The sequence below is a fragment of the Doryrhamphus excisus genome, linkage group LG7 (genome assembly GCF_037039965.1).
Source record: "Doryrhamphus excisus strain RoL-2023G ecotype Guam linkage group LG7, RoL_Dexc_Guam_v1.1, whole genome shotgun sequence".
Taxonomy (NCBI): Eukaryota; Metazoa; Chordata; class Actinopteri; order Syngnathiformes; family Syngnathidae; genus Doryrhamphus; species Doryrhamphus excisus.
The window spans coordinates 14051129-14072504 of record NC_136363.1 but is presented as its reverse complement, the minus strand read 5'-3'; the positions used below and the strand labels follow the sequence as shown (position 1 = coordinate 14072504).

At 50.0% G+C, this 21376-nt stretch overlaps 2 protein-coding genes across 6 annotated transcripts; one reads left to right on the top strand and one right to left on the bottom strand.

Moving 5' to 3' along the window:
- Window positions 1-153: 153 nt before the first annotated feature.
- Window positions 154-12555, top strand: LOC131101977 (zinc fingers and homeoboxes protein 2-like). The gene is made up of 3 exons (XM_058047411.2): window positions 154-609; window positions 6978-9501; window positions 11131-12555. Exon 2 carries the CDS (start codon window positions 7070-7072, stop codon window positions 9476-9478), a length of 2409 nt encoding a protein of 802 aa, XP_057903394.2. The 5' UTR covers window positions 154-609; window positions 6978-7069; the 3' UTR covers window positions 9479-9501; window positions 11131-12555.
- LOC131101882 (zinc fingers and homeoboxes protein 1-like) lies at window positions 12552-20733 on the bottom strand. Of its 5 annotated transcripts, none has more exons than XM_058047279.2 (7): window positions 20656-20733; window positions 19559-19938; window positions 18900-19496; window positions 18694-18820; window positions 16461-17618; window positions 16262-16393; window positions 12552-13050 (listed from the first exon to the last, which is right to left on the bottom strand). In XM_058047279.2, exons 2-7 carry the CDS (start codon window positions 19864-19866, stop codon window positions 12733-12735), a joined length of 2640 nt encoding a protein of 879 aa, XP_057903262.2. In that variant the 5' UTR covers window positions 19867-19938; window positions 20656-20733; the 3' UTR covers window positions 12552-12732. The 5 variants fall into 5 exon arrangements, with proteins under 5 accessions (XP_057903262.2, XP_057903259.2, XP_057903258.2 ...); XM_058047276.2 differs by lacking the exon at window positions 20656-20733 and adding an exon at window positions 20156-20522 and having other exon boundaries at window positions 19559-19947; XM_058047275.2 differs by lacking the exon at window positions 20656-20733 and adding an exon at window positions 20156-20522.
- Window positions 20734-21376: the final 643 nt, after the last annotated feature.

Sequence of the window (21376 nt, the reverse complement as noted above, 5' to 3'; positions counted from 1 at the left end):
CATACAAGACATACTATGCAGTGAGACCAGGGGTGACAGGACAGGATGATCGGTCCTGTACTGCTGCACGGTAGTTCCGGTAGCCACGTGCAGGTGTCTCCCTTTGCATACGCCAGCGGCTTCACCAGATCACGTGACCAGGAAGCAGGACATCGCAGGGTTGGTCCGTGACGACACAGCGTAGCACGAGGTTAGTTGTTACGTCACTGCAAAATCCAAAAGATCAAACACGCCGGGCCGCGAGGGGGAGGGGGAGAACCACGAGGGAATTAACTTGCAAATGATGATGACGTAATGTGACGTGGCTTATAGCCCCCCAGCAGTGAGGAGCCTTTAGTGATTAGGCTCGCCATTAAAAGAGGAAGAGGAGGAAGAAGGTGTTCATCTTCACCATCTTTCGATCTTGACAGCACGCGCACCTCCAGCTCCCAGCAGCCAGCATACGCGCCCACGCAGGCGGGCAGGCAGGACACTTGGAGAACTTTTTCAGACCCATTTGGACCGAACTCGTTGAAGTTTGACAAGCGGACAGACGAGCAGCCGCCGCTAGCCTCCTCCTCCTCCTCCTCCTCCGGGTTGGTTCCGCTGCTGTTGGACCCGACTTGTCAGGCAAGTGTCGTCATGCCGTCACCGGCGTGTTTGTCCTACTTCGAACTTCAAACAACACCCCGGCCACCCGAACGTGCTCCCCACCTACCCACCCCGTTGGTGAAAGTGCATCCAAATGTTAGCCGTTAGCAGCTATTCAGGCTAAGTTGTTTAGCTTTAGCTTGGACGACATTGCTGGGACCGGTCCTGGATCCCTGTTGTCTGTTTTGGAGGTTCCGAAGTTCGAAGTTGCGGTTCGAGCAACCCGTAACGACGGTTGGGTTGCTAAGAAGCTAGCTATCAGAGAGCAGGGTCATCCGAGGTGAAGCTCCTTCAGCGGCTTCAGGATGAAAACACAGTGGCCCATTTGAGCGGAACCAGCAAAACTTATCTCTTGTGAGGGTGTGAGACATTCCCCATGAGGTACTTCTTAAACCAGCAGAGGTCGTGACCTGAGGGCCACTTGTGGAATGTTTATTTGGGAATGCAGGGGGCTTGGTCATGTGATCAGACCCCATCACATGTCTTACCCCTTTCCCTCTCTTTTGCTGCCATCTGCCTCAGCAAGACTTAAGGTGTTCAGTGATGGCAGAAAAATGGCAGAAAGGGTGGGGCTTGCCGCCAGCGCCATTGTTCCAAGAGTCCCACTGGGGTCTTGCAGACACGGGAAAGCTGCACGTTGGGAAAAGTTGGACTGCAAGGATGACAATTTGACTTTGTGGTCATTTTGCCTACAGAAGCTGATGAATATTCAGCAGCCACTCCCAACTTCTCCAGGCGCTGCAAGGACGTTCTAGAGGAGAACCCAACCGCCCCCCCCCCACACACATGCACACACTGTGGGATTGTCACCAAGGATACAAATAATACTATACACAGTACTCGTATAGAGTAGTGGTGTACATGTTTTGGTGGAGAAGCTCTGGTTCCATACAGATGCATACACGTTGGCCACAGGACAGGGCCTCGCCATATTGTAAAGATACAGTGAATTGGGTATGAATGAGACATTATATATATATATATATATATATATATATATAAAACGTCTATCTTTCATTGATTACACTGGTTGTACTGCAGATCGATCTACTTTAGATTGCTTTGAGCAGCCTTCATGTACAAATTCATGTACATGCATCAAAGTGGCCCATCAGCCTTTCATTTTTGGCTACACTTGATCTATATTTGAAAATTACATTTCATCAAGAGATCTGATTTGCAGTTTTTTATGTTTCATTTGCTTCATCTTTAACTTTATCTTCATTTGCTTCAATCTTTATCTTCTTCATTTATTGTAGTCAGACCAGCCCAACTGCGACCTAAAAGTGGACCTATGATGCTCATGTTGGGCCCTTTTGTATTGAGTTGTGGACTCCTATGGAGCAGCTATACACAACAACCTACACACAAAGCTTTCCAGATTTTCCAAAATCTGCACCTATTCCTGGATTTCCTTGAATTTCCAAAACAAAAAAATTCAACATCAGTCCACGTGCAGACAATCTTGACACAACATATATGGCAATAGTGGCAATATGTTGTTACACGGTTTTTGTGGGACTACCCGTGTTTAAAAAAACTCGGTAGACCACTGAGTGGTGGTGGAAAAGGCTATTAACAATTCTAGACATGGGTGAGCTTGTCATTAGCATGCATGCAGATAAGACACTCCTGTATGCACACCATATAATGCTACACAGGCAAGAGCTAACTTACACAACATAAACACACTTGGGGCACTGATCAGCTGTTACTTCCAGCTTCTGACTCTTCACATGACCAAGTAACCTTGGAAAGGCATCGGACTTCAGCAACAGTTTGGCGTATAGTCCAGCTCCGCCCATGTTCACAAAACCTTCTCATATGTTTGTCATCAGCTCCAACTACTTCTGCCTGATAACTGACTCTTTAGACGTTTAGCTGTCCCTCACACCTGAACAAACATGTCCTGGAAGAAGCCAACGCTCCATGCTCACACCCTGAAATCTAGCGGTGGGCGAGGTGGGGGCGGGGCTTACAGTGTGTGCTCACTGTGATGTCACAGGGAGCTGGTGTTAGAAAAAAACTCTCTCAAAGTAAGCGTTCAAGCCATCCCTAACTTCTTTCAGGGCCACTTCCAAATATGCAAACCTCATAATGTCAAACACTGGCATGGTTTAACACCAGGATCCAACATTCTAACTGCATTTATAGGTCAGAAAAGCTTCATAGGTCCCCTTTAACCCCGGCGTCACACTGAATCCATTGCTGCCTCCGGAAGCATTCCGTAAGATCAAAATCCCTGTTGTAAGGCTCACACTAGCGCAATGTGGTGCAGCTCCAGCAGCCGTACACCACAAAGGACCGATTATGTTTGGCGTCTATCTTTTTTTTGTTGGAAGCCGCAGACGCCGGCGCACTCTCTGGTCGGTTTGTCAACGTTGTCCACTCAGAGCTGGGGTAGGCTCCAGCACCTCCATGACCCTCGTGAGGATAAGCGTGGGTTTTGTATGTACTCATTGTAGGAAAACACAGAAATCAGGCAAATACGGCTATTGTTTACACGAACCTCCTGACCATAAGGTCAGTTATCGCATGAACATCTGCTCGAGTGAGCACGGTTTCTGCAGCCAGAGCAGATGTGAGCCTGGCCTGAAACCAAACTACTTACCCAATATACCATTAGACGCATGTACGATGTACTGCACTGCAGTATTACACCTGTACGACCTACTGCACTACAGTATTACAACCGTACTGTGTACTGTACTGCAGTATTACACCCATTGTATGAAAAACTGTGATATAAAGTGCCAAGTGGTGAGGGACTGTACTGTTGTCATGCTAATGCTAGCATGAGTAAGGCTACTTGAGCGGCGGGCTAAGCGATGTTTGCATGGTTTCTATCACTCTGCTTCCAAATGCAGCACAAGCGTGAGTCCAAACATCACGCGCTCCCTTGAGGGTGCTGGGCCAATGCTACGTTGAACCGCAACGGCAAACTGTTGGCAAGCTTGGTGCGACACGCCAGGAGCGCCTTTTCCAGACAAACCCGTTAAGTGATTTAGCCAGAAGCAAACGCCACCTAAAAAGAATCCAAGAGGAGGAGACACCCTGCCATGGCGGTACGCCATGTTGTCCTGTTTGGACCTGATCTCCGTTTGGCCCGGGAAGCCTGCATACATTAGCTAACGTGAGCTAACCGTGAGGGGGCACACGGGATGTGACATGATGATGAGAACATGTTCTTCCTCCTCTGCCTGATTTCACTTTCCCTCATCACCTTTCACAATAAGACATGCTTGGTCACACAGCCTTTGGCTTCCCTCCACAGGCGTGTTAAGACAGAGCAGGTGGACACGCTCAACAAGGAAGGACACAGACTATGAGCCGCTCCTGTTGGTGTGAAGCTCCTCCCCTTTGAGGAAGTTGTGTGAATAGCAGTTTAATTGTGGCGGGGTGGCATACATCTATGTACGTGTGAGAGATGGAGAGAGAGGGAGAGAATGTCAGTCATGCGTTAGGAATGTGGGCGTGGCTGAGGCCGGAGGTGGGATAGTATCTTGTTCTTCCCAAGGTGCTGCTCCGTCAGGCAGCACCTGTTTTGTGTTGGTTTCCCGCTGGCATGCACACTTCCTGCTGGAACAGGAAGAGGAGGAGGAAACAATTCCCCCTTTTAATGTCAGACCCTGTTGGTCACCCCGACCACACCCTCTCACGTGCTGCGGCGGGGTGAAGTTTTCATCACTGACGTCATGTTTTCATCACTGCTTTTCTCACATACACACACACACACTAACATTTGTAGTGGCTTACACTGGGATTGCATCACACAGCAACACTACCAGCATGTTCTTTTTAGCACCTATAGATGATATCTAATCTACTTCCTTTTCTACCACCAACACATTCACACCCCTGCACATTATACACACACTAAGTCGGGCAATAGGCTTGGGTGGTATGGACCTTAGCAGACGTCAGGATATACAATATTTAGGATGTATGACCATATAAAAGGGTATCAAATGTAAATTCAGCAGTCTTATGTAAAAAGCTCCAAAGCTTAAGCCATATCACAAAATGGATGTGTGTCAAATGGTAAAGCACATGTATTTATTGGTAACAATCTGGCTAACTGTTCTATTGGATGTCAGCCTCTGCTCCATTGCTACTAAACTTCCAACCAACTGTAATGCCTGTGGCTGTCATGAAGGAAGATGTAGCCACCCATGCCATTCCACCTGCATAAGGAACATATTCATCACACTCTTTGTTTTCTGGACACAGACACGGGGCCACCAGCGCTCTTATTTTGAAGGACGGTCAGAGACAGTCAGAGAATGTGTATTTACAACTAAGACAAGCTACGTTGAAAAATAAAGGTGCTTCTCCTATTTTGTCACTCAGAATCTGTACATCTTCATGGGACATTGTTCCTGACATATTTACACCACATGGTGTAAATATGCTCATCCAGCTGGAGTCACCAGCTAACCCTGCTAGCTTCCCTTCACTCTCTGTAAGAGGAGATTCAGACAACCTTCGCCAGCATTTATCACCATTTCAACCTGTTTAGGTCGGGAGGTCCGCTGAGTAAATACTTTCCCACTGGAAGGATTCTTCTCACCATGACAGCATTTCATTCATCTTCTGTGTACGCAGTCATCAACTCTGCTTGTTTGTGTTGATATCATGATAGGTCATTTTCTTATCATGGGAAGACTCTATTCCAGTGTCCTGGGTCTGCCCCGGGGCCTTCTCCCGGGTAGGCATTCCGGAACACCTAACCAGTGAGGCATCGGGAGTTGGAACTAGATGCCTGAGGTGCCTGGACTGGCTCCTCTCCATGTACTACTCTGAACACCTCCCAGATGAGAGTCCAGCTACCCTACGGAGGAATCTCGTTTATTTCAGACAATCCACCATTTTTTCTCTTGTTCTTTCAGTCACGACCCAAAGCTCATGACCATAGGTGAGAACATAGATGGGGGTGGGGGGTAAATTAAGAGCTTTGCCTTCCAGCTCAGCTGTCTTTTCACCATGACGGTCATGACCACATTACTGCAGACGCTACAGTGAAACTAACCACCATGATGGCAGATGATGCTACCCAGGGGAAGAGGAGGGGGCCGAGCACCCATCCTGGGGGACCCCTTGAGAAGTGACCAGCGGTTGATGTATGCATTGATGAATGCATGAGGGATGACTGAATCCGGCTGAGTGCGTTTTCAGGGATGTTGAGGGCAGAGAGGGGACAGAGGATGGCGTGACGGATGGCGTCCAAGGCTGCAGTGAGGTCTATGAGGATGAGGATGGTCGTTGGTGATACTGTTTGTGTACAGACTCTACCGCTACATTGTCAGTAAAGCAATACTCTCCAGGAAGGCTTTCTTCTTGCTGTGTGTGTGTGTGTGTGTATGTGTGTGCGGATGAGAATGAGACTGAGACAAAGAGGGTGTGAAAGAGAGAGAGTTAAGGAAGTACAGAATGTGCAGCCAAACTATTTTCCCTGGTTGGGTGCACGTACACGTGCACATGCACATAAGAGAAACAAAAACAACCAATAGGAATTTCTTTTACTTTTCACATGACCATTTTCCCTGCAAATGGTATGTGTGTGCGTGTGTGTGTGTGTGATAACGTCTCTTGTCTCTGTGCAGAAGTGATTGGGTTTTGGAGGGCAGGGTCTTGATGAGATTAAATGAATTAAGTTCACCCGTCCCCAAGTCCCTGCATCCTTCCTCCAATCACCGTCTATTTTGCGGTGATGCAAACACACGCAGAGATGCTCAGGAATGTGCATGTTATCGGGAATGTGTGATGTGAGAATCATCTTGACCTTTGACTTGTCATCTTTCCTCCTTCATCCCATGTAACGAGGGATCAATCAATCAGTGCCCACCTCTACTTGCAATTAGCACCTGAGTGTGTCTTCATCTTCATTGCGTTGCTGTGACGCCACAAGGGCACCTCTCAAGTCCTCTGCTGCTGTTGCCATGGTAACGTAATTTGCTCGCTCTGTAACACACACACAGCCATCCCCGTGACTTTTTTATGAGTCAGTGCTTCATTAAGTGTTGGGACCCAGAAGGAGACTTTGCTTTGAAAGCTTCCAGCATCATTGGTTGTACTGCAGGTACACACACACACACACACACACACAGCCGTGTTACACATCAAGCCTCCATCAAACATCAACAAACAGGAATTGTGACCTGCCCAGAACTTGGTGATGGCGGGTGTCCCAATCCCAGCGACCCAAGGAGATTTCCCAGGTCCAGTCTGAGCTTCAGAGTGTCAGCCGCAGCACCGCCTGACACATCTTTTGTGCCAACATGGTCTTGTGTGCATGCTTGTTGTTCAGCTTTCACCTGTCTTAAACGTCTACAATGTTTGTCTGCCAGGTCTGTGATGCCCACCCAGGACGTCCGGCTCAGCTGACACACTGACGACAGACCATTTCCTCATCGCAGCGCCATCCTTGTCTGAGGACATCATGTCCGGTTGCACAAAGTCCTCCTCCCCCTGCATGGTGCAAGTCCTTGGACAAAGTACTCCGAAAGAAGTGGTGGACATCCAAATGTTATCAGAAAACAACCTCACAAAAAATCCTGAAGCTTGGATGAAAACTGATCCCGTGCAGAACAGCCATGGTCCGGACCGTGAAAACAGAGATCCTGAGGCATTAGAAGACGACCATTCGAGTCACCATGACAAGGAAAAGGAAACGGATGTGTTGGAAAGCCTGACTGATTTGAATGCGCACATGGACTCCAGCCACCCAAACGTGTTCCTCAATCCACAGTACCACTGCACCAACTGTGACTTCAGTGCCAAAAAGTTTGAGATCCTCTCTGAGCACAACAAGAGCCATCATCCTGACAAGAACAACTTCAAATTCAAGAGGATTTATAAAAACAATCAGGCTATCTTGGAGCATGCTGGAAGCAAAGCTGGCCTGTTCCCACATTGCTTCTCCACCACAGTGAAATCTCCAGATTCTTTCGAGGTCCTCCTTGGGGACAGTCATGTCCCTGACCAGGAGGACCAAATCACGGCCGTCAGCCTCAACAGGACGATCATCATTCCAGAGCCCTGCATCCTCCAAGACCTGTCCCATGTCACCCCGGTGCTCCAGCGCCCACCGAATGTAAACTGTCTACCAAAAGTAGCCGTTCCACTGAACACCACCAAATATAATCCCACCCTGGACCACAACCTGACCCTGATTGCTTCGTTTAACAAATTCCCCTACCCGACGCACGCTGAACTGTCATGGCTGACGGCTGCCTCCAAGCATCCGGAGGAACAAATCAAAGTTTGGTTCACCACCCAGCGGCTCAAGCAGGGAATCACATGGTCTCCAGAGGAGGTGGAGGAGGCCAGAAAAAAGATGTTCAACGGCTCCATCCCTGCAGCCCATCATACTTTCCCAGCTCCGCCCACAGGTTTTGTCTCTTCACAGTCGACTAAAGCCTCACATCAGGCGGCAGTGGAGAAGCACAACCGAACAGCCAACCCCAATTCTGACACCAAAAAGGTTCTGTCAGGAGACACACTTAAACGGTCCTTGATGTCTCAATCTGGTCCTGAGTCAAAGAGGCCTGTCATGGTAGTTGCTCCCAGTCCAGGAGACTACAAAGACAAGGCCCTTATGGCTCCTCCTCGACCTCCTCCCTTTCAAAAAGACAGCCATTTGAATGCTCCCCTGGGAGGCCTTCCCCCGGTCACCACGGAGAGGAAGAAGCCACCCACTGCTGTGTCTTTAATGCCAGTGTCATCATCACTAGGAGTCAGGGGGAACAGTCTCTCCAACGCCAAAACTAAACCGGTGGTGTCGCTGCCGTCCATTGTCTTTCCGGAGTCCTTAACGAGGCCAATGATTGCTCCGCTGCCCACCTTTTCCCCGCCATTTAAAAGTTCATTACTCATTCCCCGATCTTCCAAAGAAAAGCTTCTAAGTGTTTTGCCAACCGCTGATGTGATGTTCCCAAATTTGTCTCAACTTGGGACCGCTCAGGTGAAGAGGCCTCTCATCATCCAGTCTCCGCACACCCCGTCTGAAGCCCTGGTCCACGTTCCAGGTATCCAAGAACAACGGAGTGCAGATGTGAAAGGCACCTTGCAAGGAAACACAACGCTCATTCCTGTCAAGGATGCTAACGGGATGTCTGGTGACTTAGCTGATGTGCCGGAGGAAGGCCAGGTTCTGGTTGCGACCAAAGCAGATTCCCAGCAGAGGTCGTCAGTGTTGACTCACTTTCCACTGCTGGAGAGAATGAAGGGGAAGACTTCGGAGCAGCTGAAGATCCTGGAAGAGCACTTCCAGAGGAACAGCTTCCTCTCCCACTGCGGTGTGGAGAGTCTGGCAGTTGCCACCTCTCTGTCCCACCAGGAAATTGATGGTTGGTTTGCAGAACGCCGAGCCCTTCGGGATAACCTCGAACTAGCTCTCCTCAACTCAATGGGTGCAAAGACGATGGAAGTGGACAAACATTTGATGGAACCTCTCAATGGGATTCACAAGCAGAGTTCTAGTGTGGAGGATCTTAAAATCCCAGCTCTGCTGCCACCCTTTTCTAGCCCAAACCAAAATTCCTGCTCAGTGCCTCCGAACAGCCAATGTGGGGCGCTCCTCAAAGATTTTACACAAACCGAAGGGATGAGCCTTCCGGAGGTTCCTCCCGGGCAGGCTGGTGAGGCCCTTGCACGCTGGTTCTGTGATGGCCACCCAGCACTGCATGCTGAACTTTTCCCAGACAGTGGACTGAACGGAGGCCAGGGGCTGCTACCAAAAACTGCTTTGTCTGCTTCCTGTGAGAGCTGCAAGGAAGTAGACATGGCCAATAGCGGCAGAAAGATGCTGGAGGTCACCAACAGCCTCAGCACTCAGCAACACAACTAGCTCCAAGACCGCCTCAGTAGCAGGTACTGTGTCGCCGAGTCTTTTTGGATTTTTCTGTGTTCCCTCCAGAATGTCACATGTCTGCATTTTCTCTTTGCCTAAACAGTTTTTTCATCAAGTGTTTTAGTGTGAAGTATGCACACAGGCCGAAAACGTGTAAACTCCAGACATTTTCCAACACGGATGCCAACCCAGATCTCCTGACTGTGCCTCCGTCGTGCTAGCCTCCGACATGCCAACCGCTAGCCTCCGACACGCCAACCACTAGCCTCCGTCATGCTAGCCTCTGACACGCCAACCACTAGCCTCTGTCATGCTAGCCTTCGACACGCCAACCACTAGTCTCTGTCATGCTAGATTCCGACACGCCAACTGCTAGCCTCCGTCATGCTAGCCTGCGACACGCCAACTGCTAGCCTCTGTCATGCTAGACTCCGACATGCCAACCGCTAGTCTCTGTCATACGAGCCTCTGTCATGCTAGCCTCCGACATGCCAACCGCTAATCTCCGTCATGCTGGCCTCGGACATGCCAACCGCTAATCTCCGTCATGCTAGCCTCGGACATGCCAACCGCTGGTCTCCGTCATGCTAGCCTCCAACATGGTAACCAGTAGGTGACTGTGCCACCTTGGTCTTTATTGCTGTATTGCTTGTCACCATTGAAGTAAAGAAACAAGCATATATCCACCAGCATTATTTGATTAGGGCTGCAACATGGAGAAGGAGGAGGAGGAAGCGGGTGTTGGAAGATGGAAGAGACTAGAGACAGAGACAAAGCAACTACAGACAAGGAAAAGAAAATGCAAAAAAAACATGTGGCCAAACAGGAAGTTCAACAACACTGTGGTTTTGTTTATTCACTATTTTTTTTTCTCGCTTAGCACTTTTTCGTCTTTCTCTTTGGGCTTTTCCCTTCAGGGGTCACTACGGCGAATCAACTGCCTACATTCCAACCCTGTCTTAGCCCGGAACCCACAATAATAGTAATATACTAAACATTTCAACTTCACCTTTGTTGGCATAGAGCGTACTAGATAGCCCTAAAGAGAATGGCCATTTATGACAACACCGATCCAGAGAAGGTAACCAGTCCTCCTCCATTATTCAGTCAAATGTTGTCTAGCTGCATGGTGATGGCATTTACTGGCGGTGAGACGGGTACATCACGTAGCGTGATGAAGGGGTTGTATGCGGTGGAAGCTGGAGGTAAGCACCTTCACGTCTACTTCCCACCCATTGTTTGACAGAAGATGAATGAAAGGGATGAATGGCCATGGAAGACATGATGCTTACCAAAGACGCTGCGTGGCAGCCAGATCTACGCCACACGTCCATGTGCTTTCAGGACATGATTGGGTGGTGCCATGTCATCAGCAGCAAAACAAGCTTTGATTCCTTTGTCTTGTCTGGTAAATCGTGTGTGTGTGTGTGTGTTTTTGGAGAGGGAGCAGCCTAAAATAGCGGCGCCCCCCTGTGGTGCCAAAGCATGCAGATGAAAGCGATGTCATGCATCATGCTGACAGATTGCAAATATGCAAAACAACATGGCCGACACAAAGAAAAGGCGTCTCCTCTGGAGGCGACTTGAAGAGGTTCTGGCTGAGCCAGGTGACGGTGGTTTTTCACCTGTCTCTGTCCTCTTCCTTTCAGGTGCGAGTAGGAGCCAGCATCATTGTCACCATGGAAACCACGCACGAGGACTGCTGGTCGACACCATGACCATGGATCCCGTCAACCTCATCCGACATCACCTTGGCAACAGTGACTGCCCCCACCACCCCCCACGTGACACCGGACCTTATTGGCCGTTAGCAGCTAGCTTGTGCGGCTAATGTGTCCGTAATGTTTCCGTCCCAGAAAGTAATCTCAGGTTTTGTCCCGATTTCGCCCTGAAGCCGCGTCGGGGGGGGGGGTCAGGGAGTTGCTATGGAGACACAGGAAGGATGCCTCAATGTATCCTCGTACTGGTTGGACAAACTTCTCCTTGATTTTGCTGTCAATAAGCCTTTTTTTTTTAACCATCCAATCACCTCCTTTTATTCTTCAGCCACGCCTCTCACACACACACACGCACTGGACTTCCTGTCCTGCCTTCTCATTGGGCCTGGTACACACCTGTCCTCTTGAATGTGGGACATTCTCTGGGACAATGGACCTGATGAATGTGTCACTCACACACACTGCTTGTTGGAGAGGTCAGGGGTCATGTGAGGCGTTTGCAAATGGAGGAGGAATGTTTTCCTGGAGCTGAAAGCGGAAAAGTTGAATGTGACTGTTCCTGTGAGGCTCACGGTCGCTTTCATCGCCAAAGTGACAGACGCACACCGTGAGTTGTGATCACACTTCCTGTCAGGCCGGTGCCACTTCATTCGCTTGCGTCTCAGCTTTCATCATCCAGCGTTTCAACTTCCTGTCAAAAAGCAAATGTCTTGGGAGCCTGCTGGAGACAAGCGGGTGTCTTCTGGACGCCGCCGCACATCATCGGCAGCCAGCGCAACCCGGTGGATGCGCCTGGAGTCTCTAGGCCTGAAGATGCCCCGCCCACCAGAAGCTGCTCCTCGGGGACTGGTGGCGCCGAGGGAATGTAAGGAAAAGATGAGCGCTTAGTAGGAAGTGACAGACTTTGAAGACGAGTTCATGCGTGTTAATGGCGCTATACATCACACGCCGCAACACGTTAACATACGCTAACCAACAGGTGGGCAGAGCTCTGTGAGGCCAACCGCAGGAAGCAGCGGCAGGGCACGCTGCCATCTGCTGACACAACACGGTGCCTGCCATTGTAGGCTGGTAAGGGTAAGGTTGGGTAAGCCTGGTAAGGAACACTCGCTTTTTTTCAGCTTTTTATTCCTGGCAAATGACAAGGTCAAAGTTGAAAGAGAATAAATAGGAAGAGGAAGTGGGTGCACTAAATTACAAATGAAAGTGTTTTTGTGTGCAAGGCTGACGTGGTGCTGGACCGTGTCAGTCCAGGAAGCCGTGATGTGATCAAGTCCAGTAAAAACATGACCTTCTTGTCCTGGCAAACACGCTTGACGGCACTCACTGGACATCCTTTCACAATAAAAGTCCGCTTGGAAAAGTAATTGGATACAAGAGGTCTCACTCGGAGAAATATCTGCAATCTTCTCTGTCATACAAAGCATGCCGAGAGAAAGAAGCAATATAAAAGCTGGCTTGTTCCCGCCACAATAAAAGGTCTGTCCTGTGACGACCGTGTCTTCCTCACCAATCGTTCAAGCAAGAGCCTGCTCACGTTTGCTGTGATGTCCCGCCAGGAGACAACTCACCATGATCCTCCTCTTCCTGCTCCAGGTTGCAGTCATCATCGGTTTGTTCTTTCACGTCCATGTCTCCTTCGCTGTCCGCATGTTCTAGTGCTTCCTCCTCCTCCTCCTCCACCTCGCTGAACACCTTGCCTTCCTTCGCCCGCTGACCCAACTCACAAAACCACGCCCTCACGTGTTGCTCGCTCATGTCCGACTTGGCTGCCAACGCATCCACGTCGCCTTCCCTCAGGACGCCGTGCTGGAGGTAGTAGTCCCTCAGGACCGCCTTGCCGCTTTTGGCCTGCAACATACGCACATTTGTGTATGAAGTACACCACCCTGTCCGTCTCAAGGAAACTTCTGCTACTTTGTTGGAAAGGTCCCATCACCTCCTGGGGAGCTTGGATATCCAATCCTTCATTCTTTCACCACTCCATCCAAACATCTTTCATGCATTTGACTTGCTGCTAAATGGCTAATATTTGTGTATTTCAATAAAGTTGAAAAGAAGGTGCTGGCTTTCCTCTCCATCGAACAGCGGCAGTGACAAGCACCTTCCAGCTCACACTCACAAAGCTTTCACCATCTTCCACAAACTGCACCTATTCCAGCTGGATTCCCTTTCTGCTTCCCTGTTTTAATTTATTCCAGCCCAGTGATTGGCTGGCCACCCGTCCAGCTGGGATAGGCTCCACCACGCCCGCAACCCTTGAGAGCATAAAAACGTCAACGTATTTTTTGACGTCATCGCCACCCTAATTGAGATGCAGATGGAAGAGTAGTTTGTGCAACCTTGGAGGTATGAAGGATGGAACAAACTCCCCCTGCAGATGCAGAATATAGCAGCGTGTCACACATGCAGAGTGTGGAATGTTCAAGGGTCCTCCAGGTGGCTCTAGTCCCTGGGTTGGCTCCAGCAGCGGTTGGCTGTCGCCAGCGCCAGGTGTCCATCGTGGGATGTTGGCACAGCATGGCCGAATGTCTTCCTGTGAAACGGAGACGTCCTGCACCATCCAGCCTGGCCAACCACCTACAGCACAGCATGGGTCATCTCGCCTTTCTGAGCGAATCAAGCGCTCCTTTTCTGTGACGTGCTACAAACATGGCGTCGAGGGTGTTCATATTCACTCTAGAAATGACTTGCTAACCACTAGCAAGTTCGAGTGGCTGAACCAAAGCATCAAATGTCAGCACATTCCTTGAACTCTTGGCTCCAGGGAGCATTTCAGCCCTAAAGATGGCTAACTGCAGGAAATACATTCCAGATGTTGGATGTAATATCTGTGAGAAGTGCCATGTACGTCTGTGTTAGCATGGTTAGCATTGTGTATGGTGCCAGCGGCTGACAGCAGCTCCTGTGTGAGCGTGACTGCACCCTTGCAGTAGTACTGTCCATTGAAGAGACAAGAAATGACCAACAGTTATTATCTCCTCTAGTCACGTCTTCCACATGGTGTGACATAATAGCATTGGTATTCTATGGAGCCCCACTGGGGTACCAGCCAGTGCCTTGTGCCAGTCCCAATCCTGGACTAAATACAGAGAGTTGTGTCAGGAAGGGCATCCAATGTAAACATGTTGCCAAACCAACTATGCAAATCCATACTTCCATACCGGATCGGTCGAGGCCCGGGTTAACGACTGCCATCGGTGCTGTTCACTTACAGGGTGCGGGTGGAAATTGGGTACTGTTGTTTAAAGAAGGAGAGGAGGAAGATGTGTACGTAAGAAGAGAGAAGAGGAGCGCCAAGAACCGAGAACTGAGAGCAGGGACTTTGAATGTTGGAACTATGACAGGACATGATGCAGAGGAGGAAGGTAGGCTAATGCGTGTCCAGGAGACCAGGTGGAAAGGTAGCAAGGCTAGATGTTTAGGAGCAGGGTTCAACTTGTTCTATCATGGTGGAGATGGAAGAGGAATGTAGTAAGAGGAGGTGGTAAAGAATGTCCCGGAGGTAAAAAGGTTAGCTAAGAAGAAGTGGGACATGGGGATGACTGAAGAGAGTAGACAGGGGAACAGAGAGATGAATGCTAAGGTGAAAGTAGAGGCGGCAAAGGCCAAACAAGAGGTCTATGATGACTTGTACGCTAGGTTGAACAGTAAGGAGGGAGAAATGGATCTCTCCAGGTTGGCAAGGCAGAGAGATGGAGATGGGAAGGACGTGCAGCAGGTCAGGGTGGTCAAGGACAGGAATGGAAGTGTACCATCAGATGCCAGTAGTGAGATGGGAAGATGGAAAGAGTATTTTAAAAAGAGTTGATAAATGAGGAAAAGGAGAGAGAAGGAAGAGTAGAAGAGGTGTCTGCTGTGGACCGGGAAGTAGAAAAGATTGGTAAAGAGGAAGTAGGAAGAGCATTGAAAAGGAAGAATAGTGGGAAAGGCACTTGGTCCTGATGGTACTATACCCGTGAAGGTATGGAAGTGTCTAGGAGAGGCAGCAGTAAAGTTCCTGACTGGGCTGTTCAATAGGATCTTAGGTGGTGAGAAGATGCCTCAGGAATGGAGGAGAAGCGTGGAGAAGACGTTTATTGGTATTATGTCACGATTCCACGATACCAGCCTGATAATGATCCATCTGTGGCAGCATGACATTCCACAGCCTGCGTGGAAGTCACATCATTATTCTCGCTAATTCAGAAATGCTACATGGGAGGCCCTGCAGTACTGCCCTCATCCTGAATGAGGTGGGGGTGGGGGCGAGCTGTACAGCCCCAACACTTCATCGATTGATTCATGACCCATTGAATTGACAGCTATTGGTCTCAAACGGAGCAGGAAATGTCTTGAGTCCTCCATGAAAGCAGCGCTATTGTGTTAAAGGGGACCTATGATGCCTTTCCCCTTTTCTGACCTATGAATATGGATAGATAGAATAGATAATGTTGTATTCTGGTGTTAAACCATGCCAAAGGTTTAGATAAAGATGTTTGTGCATTTTGGAAGCGAGCCCTGAAAGCCATTTGGGAGGGCTCCAATCGCTTGGTGCCCACCCCCAAACGTTGCATGTCTGTTTACAAGGCAAGCTCAGGTCTCCCCGGGAAAGGAAAATGAATGTCGGACACGCTGTGCATCCACATGGCGCCCTCACATCTGGCTTCTCCAGACCTTCACCACACCAGCGGTGCCTACTGTTGGAGTTGCAGGCTAATTTTTGGAACTTGTTAATGAAAATATATTGGAGAGAAGAAATTTGTGTTTAATTCATGGAATTAAAGTTGCATTAATTGCTATTTAGGTGGGCTGCTAGGTGGGCTATTTGAGTGGTTAGCACGCATGCCTCACAGCTAGGAGCCCCGAGTTCAATTCCACCCTCGGCCATTTCTGTGTGAAGTTTGCACGTTCTCCCCGGGCATGCGTGGGTTTCCTTCCCCATTCCAAAAACATGCTCGGTTAATTGTCCAGAGGTATGAATGTGGGTGGGAATGGTTGTTCTGTCGTGTATTTGTCAGCAAATGCTAAAATGTCTGCTTGAACAGAACCAAGCATTTCCAGAAGGGTAATGTAAACTGACCTGGCCGGGCGTGGCGCACCCCTGTGGCGAGTGCTTGCAGGGATACGGCCGACGTGTTCTCCTGGACCAACCCCGGAAACGCTTCCTGGACTTCTTGTGGATTTTGGTCCCACCATTGAGCGCCTCGTCCACCTTCAGACAAAGCACATGATCACGTCACGACGTCACGACGTCACAACGTCACATGGTGGGGGGGTACCTTGCCGCTCTGGTACAGGTAGAACCACTTGAGGTTGCTGTTCTTGCAGGCGTACCGCGTGTCTCCGAACCAGTTGACGACATAGGTGCGTGGCAGGCCGCTGTCCTCCGCCATCTTGTCGTACTCCTCGGTGGTCGGCCATTGCGAGCGGACGAAGGCTTTCTTCAGGATGTGGAGTTGCTCGGGCGTTTTCTTCATCATCCTGCGGCCCGAGGGGGTCACTGGGGGGCGTTCCCGAGTGGTGGCAGGTCTGAGCTTGTCTTCAGCCGTCTTGCCATCGAGCGAGCGCGGGTCCTGAGGTGTTTTGCGTCTCTCGATGAACCAGGCATCCACCTCGCGGCGCGTCAGCTTAGTGAGCGCCCGCAGACGCATCAGCTCATCGTCTGACGGCGTGTCGGACTTGCGGAAACTGGACTCCAGAAGGAGGAGCTGCTCTGAAGTCTTCTCCTTGAACTTCTGGGGCGTGAAGTCTGGGAAGGCGTGGCGGAGTTTGGCGCGGCGGTCTCCCAGGGTACGGGGCGAGGCCAGGGAAGGTGCGAACGTCGGCGAAGCGTCGCTGGCGTCGTCGCTGGAATCGATGACAATGGCGGCAGCGTTGTCGCCGGCATCGGCATCATTTCCACTGCCTCTTGCCACCTGGGCGCCTGCAGCAGGCGCCGGCCCCCTGCCGGACGGACTGTCGGCATGCAGTTCCTTGGAGTTGCGCTGGTTGTAGCGCGTGTCGCTGAACCACTTCTTGATGGCGCGTTTCGACAGCTTGGTGACCTGCATCAGGCGGGAAATCTCCGCCTCTGTGGCAAACTGACGCCTGCCGTAGCTCGCCTTCAGCTCGGCCAGCTGCTCTTTGGACTTTTTGGGTTTGGAGGCAGAGTCGAATGAGGCCGGCGAAGACACCTTCTCCGTCTTCGACTCAGATGTGGAGAGTTCAGCAGCTTTGGGCCGGTTGCCGAGAGCGCCGGCGACGGTCAGAGCGACGGGAGACCTCACAGACACGGTGCCGCCGACCCCGCTCACCTGCGTGAGGACGAGACCCGGCTGGCCCATGATCTGACAAGTCTGGAAGATGGACTGCAGGCCGTTGGCGGCGGGGATGACAGTGATGGTCTGGGGGATGGTCTGCACAGTGCCGTTAAACTTCTTCCTGCGCGCCTCCTCCACCTGCCAACGAGAAGCGGGTGACTTCTACAAGGTTCCCACGGACTGGGCTGAGAAAGTCGTACAAACGAGGGATCGACCGATATGGTTTTTTTTCGGGCTGATGCCGATACCGATTTTTTTCCATCACCCTTAGCCGAAGACCGATTTTGCTTGGGCCGATATTTGTGGCCGATACTGCTTTTCTGCCTCAATTTACATGAAAAAATGACAATGATAACAAATATTCCAGGTCTCAAGTTTAAACAAATATTTAGTTAAATGTAAACACTGAACACAGAAGGATTCAGCTTTCTTAAACACACATTTAAACAGCGTTACCAACTTTAAAAGGAATAAATATTCAACCATGTGCAACATTTCTGTCGTAGTTTAAGACGCACAACTCCCCCCGCCTCCACACACACACACAAACACGTCACACTGACACAATTTAGTACGATATATAAAACATTTCTCTCATCATTACAGTTTGTGTTGTGCACGCTAAAGACCTCTCATAAGCAGACACAGCTGCTCCAATTCGTTCTGTGTGTGTGTGTGTGTGCATGCTCGGAGAGAGCGCACACACAGAACGCGACACGCATTTAACCTCAGCCCGGCGTTGGCTGAATGAAAGTCCTCCAAACCCCATGGGACTGAATTGCCAAGGTTGCCATTAAGGCGGTGTTGGTAACAGCTGTACATATTAGCCTCCACCTACATCAACAGCTCCCTAATTCCAACGGTAGGCCCTTTTAAAGATGAAAAGCATTCAGCAGCATTCCTGGTTTTCCCAAACTAAACCATATTTTCAAGCACGTATATTGCATGCGCTTGGCGTTCATGTTTCCTATTTCAAAGCAGGTGGAAATATTTCAGGCTAATGAAAAGTTGAACACGTACCCTGTTGCGGTGTGGGAGGGGTACCGCGACTGTGTGTGTTGCAGGGTCCTCCGGCAACACAAAGCTGCCCGGTGGATGCCTGTCTGTAAATCATGCGGCGGAAAAATACATCCCCGAAACCACGCGCGTATCGGCCGATACCGATTCAAGTAAATAACGCAATCGAACGTATCGGTCGATCCTTAGTACAAACCTCCTCGGGCGTCCAACTGACGCCATGTTTGAGCCGCTGGGCGGAGAACCACACTTTGATGTTCTCCTCGCTGAACTTGGTCTGCGATGACAAGGCGGCAACCTCCGACACCGCTGGATAGGGAAACCTGCGCATGAGAAGACCTTTGACCTCCTGCCACAATTCTTTACATGGAAGTGTAACTCCGCCCCTGTGGGCGTGGCTACCTGTTGTAGGAGCTGACCAGCAGAACGTTATTGTCCATGGCAGCGTTGTAGGCAGGAATGCTGCTGACGGGGATGAGGAGCTGCGTCTGGTTCTGCTGGTTCTGCAAAGCTGACAGAACCTGGGCCAGCGTCCCAGCGGGAAGCACGGTGCCACCACTGCTGCCGCCTTTAACATGCAGCACGTTGGCGCTGTTCACCACGAAGCTCGGGGACACCGCCTGGACGTGAAGGGGAGAGGAGAGGGGGACGAGTCGTGGGCCGGTGGTGGTCACGGGCGACAGTGTGGGCGGGTCCTCGTACTCGTCAGTCTCGTCCTGGCTCTCCACTTTAATGCCGTCCTCGATGGCCATTTTGTGCGAGACTGTGAACTTTTTGGGCTCCGCCCTGCTCCTCATGATGGGGGTCTTGCTGAGGGCGATGCCTTTCCGACACACATCCTCCCCCTCGCCGGCTTCCATCTTAACGAAGCCGCCGTCGAAGGTGAGGTCGTTGACCGTCTGCTGGAAGACGGTCTCGTTATTACGTCTCACCATCGTGCGTGTGAAGTTGTCCTCGCCCGGGTGGTGGCGAGCGTTGTGCACCAGTAGCGTGTCGTAGCTGCAGGAGAGCGCACATTAGGACAAATAACCACACAACACACAGAGGTGGGTGGAGTCTACCTCCTGGTGTGGTAGTCGCACTCGACACACACGTACGACGTGTTGGTAACCACATCGGGATGCTCAGAGTCCACGTGCACGGTGAACAAATTGAGTTGAGACGTCCGGAAGTTGCAGTACTTGCATTCGTAACCTCCCTCCGTGGCGCTTGTGTGAGAGTTACCCCTCCCCCCCACAGGCCTGGAGACACTGAATTCGCCATCCTCAGACTCCAACTCATCCGTCACTTCCTCCGTGTCCTGATCGGAGTGGAGCGCCTCCCGAGGAGGAACCATGCACGGCGTGCTGGACTTCCTGCGGCTCGCCATCGTCCCTCGGGAGGGTGGAAGCTGCTTCAGTTGACGGCGCCTCCTTGTGGCGAATGCAAGTCCATCGCCCACCTTTCAAACCTGCAAACAACAACAAGCTTTCACAACAGTGCACGTACACGCACGCTTTGTGCATCAACGAGCTCAGGAATGACAAGACAGACCGGAAGCGGCGTGGCGACAACCACAGACAATGCACGCGCACGTACAGAACTAGCGCGGAAGTGGCAAACAAACTGAAACGAGCACTGTGGCTCGCTTACGTTAGCTAGCTGAGATGAGCGTTTACCTGCTGAGTCAGCACGAAGCTGACTAGAAGTTTCCAAGGAGCAGAGTAGCAGCTAGCTAAGTGCAGGTTAGTATTTGGCTAACCGTAGACTAGCGGCCGTGTAGCATCTTGGCTTCGGCGTGTGGATGCGCAGTCTTCCGCCTTTTGCCCACCGAGGAGTCCATATGTCGGAGCCGGGCAGAGCCGCTCCAGCCGCCACGAACAAGCAGACTATGGGCCGTCAGTTTCCGTCCCGACTGTCATAGTTTGTTTGCTGGGTTAACAACTAGGATAGTTTGGCGAAAAAGACGTCGATAATGGAGCGAATCTGACAATGAGCATTTTGATAGCGTTACCGATGTGAACAGTGGCACACAAACACATCCGCTTGGGGATTTTAGAAATAAAGGAGTCCAATAAGTAAAATAAAGTAGTAAAGTAGTGTAAAAAGACATACCAGTTCATTATATTAAAACATATATGATGGCGGACACATTTTGTATTAACTCCCATTGTAATACCTGAGCTGGTCAGATGGAGCTTTTGCATACTGCAGGGCTCTCGATAAGACTAAGGACCGACATTACGGCTGTTTATTTTGAAAACATTGTAGCGGAAATGCTACTCGACTGACTGATGTTGAATTGATCGCTGAAGCTGTTGGTGTCTTTCTCATGAGCGTCACTGTGCGCGATGACGTCATTGGCGACCGTCTCCACTCGGCCGCAAAGTTGTTTGAAAACTTCATTTGAAATTGCTATAATACGATATAATCTAGCTAGGTGTGATATACACTGCTGAAAAAATAAAGGTAACACTAAAGGTAACACGTTGTAGATCTGAATAAATGAAATATTTAATGAAATACTTTTCATAGACGAAAGTGTTGACAATAAAATCAACAAAAGTTATCAATGAAAGTCAAACGTATCAACCCATGGAAGTCTGGATTTGGAGTTATAGTCGAAATGAAAGTGGCAAAAACACTACAGACTGATCCAACTTTGATGCTTTAGACCAGGGGTCTCAAACTCAATTTACCTGGGGGCCACTGGAGTTAGGTTCTGGGCAAGGCTGGGCCGCATCAGGTTTTCCAAAAAAAAAAAAAAACGCATTTATTAAAAACAGAAAAATATACATAATAAATAATATTTAAAAAATAAAATATAATACAAACTTAAGAAACCACATATAGTTGGTGGGTAGACAAATTATTTTTTTCAGATTAAAATGAACAAAGCA

Coding starts and splice junctions, on each gene's coding strand:
- LOC131101977 (XM_058047411.2), top strand. CDS start 7,070: ATGTCCGGTTGCACAAAGTCCTCCTCCCCCTGCATGGTGCAAGTCCTT.
- LOC131101882 (XM_058047279.2), bottom strand. CDS start 19,866: ATGGCGAGCCGCAGGAAGTCCAGCACGCCGTGCATGGTTCCTCCTCGG. Junction 18,821..18,899: donor CTGGTCAGCTCCTACAACAG/GTAGCCACGCCC, acceptor TCTCATGCGCAG/GTTTCCCTATCCAGCGGTGT. Junction 13,051..16,261: donor GGTGCGCCACGCCCGGCCAG/GTCAGTTTACAT, acceptor CGTATGTTGCAG/GCCAAAAGCGGCAAGGCGGT.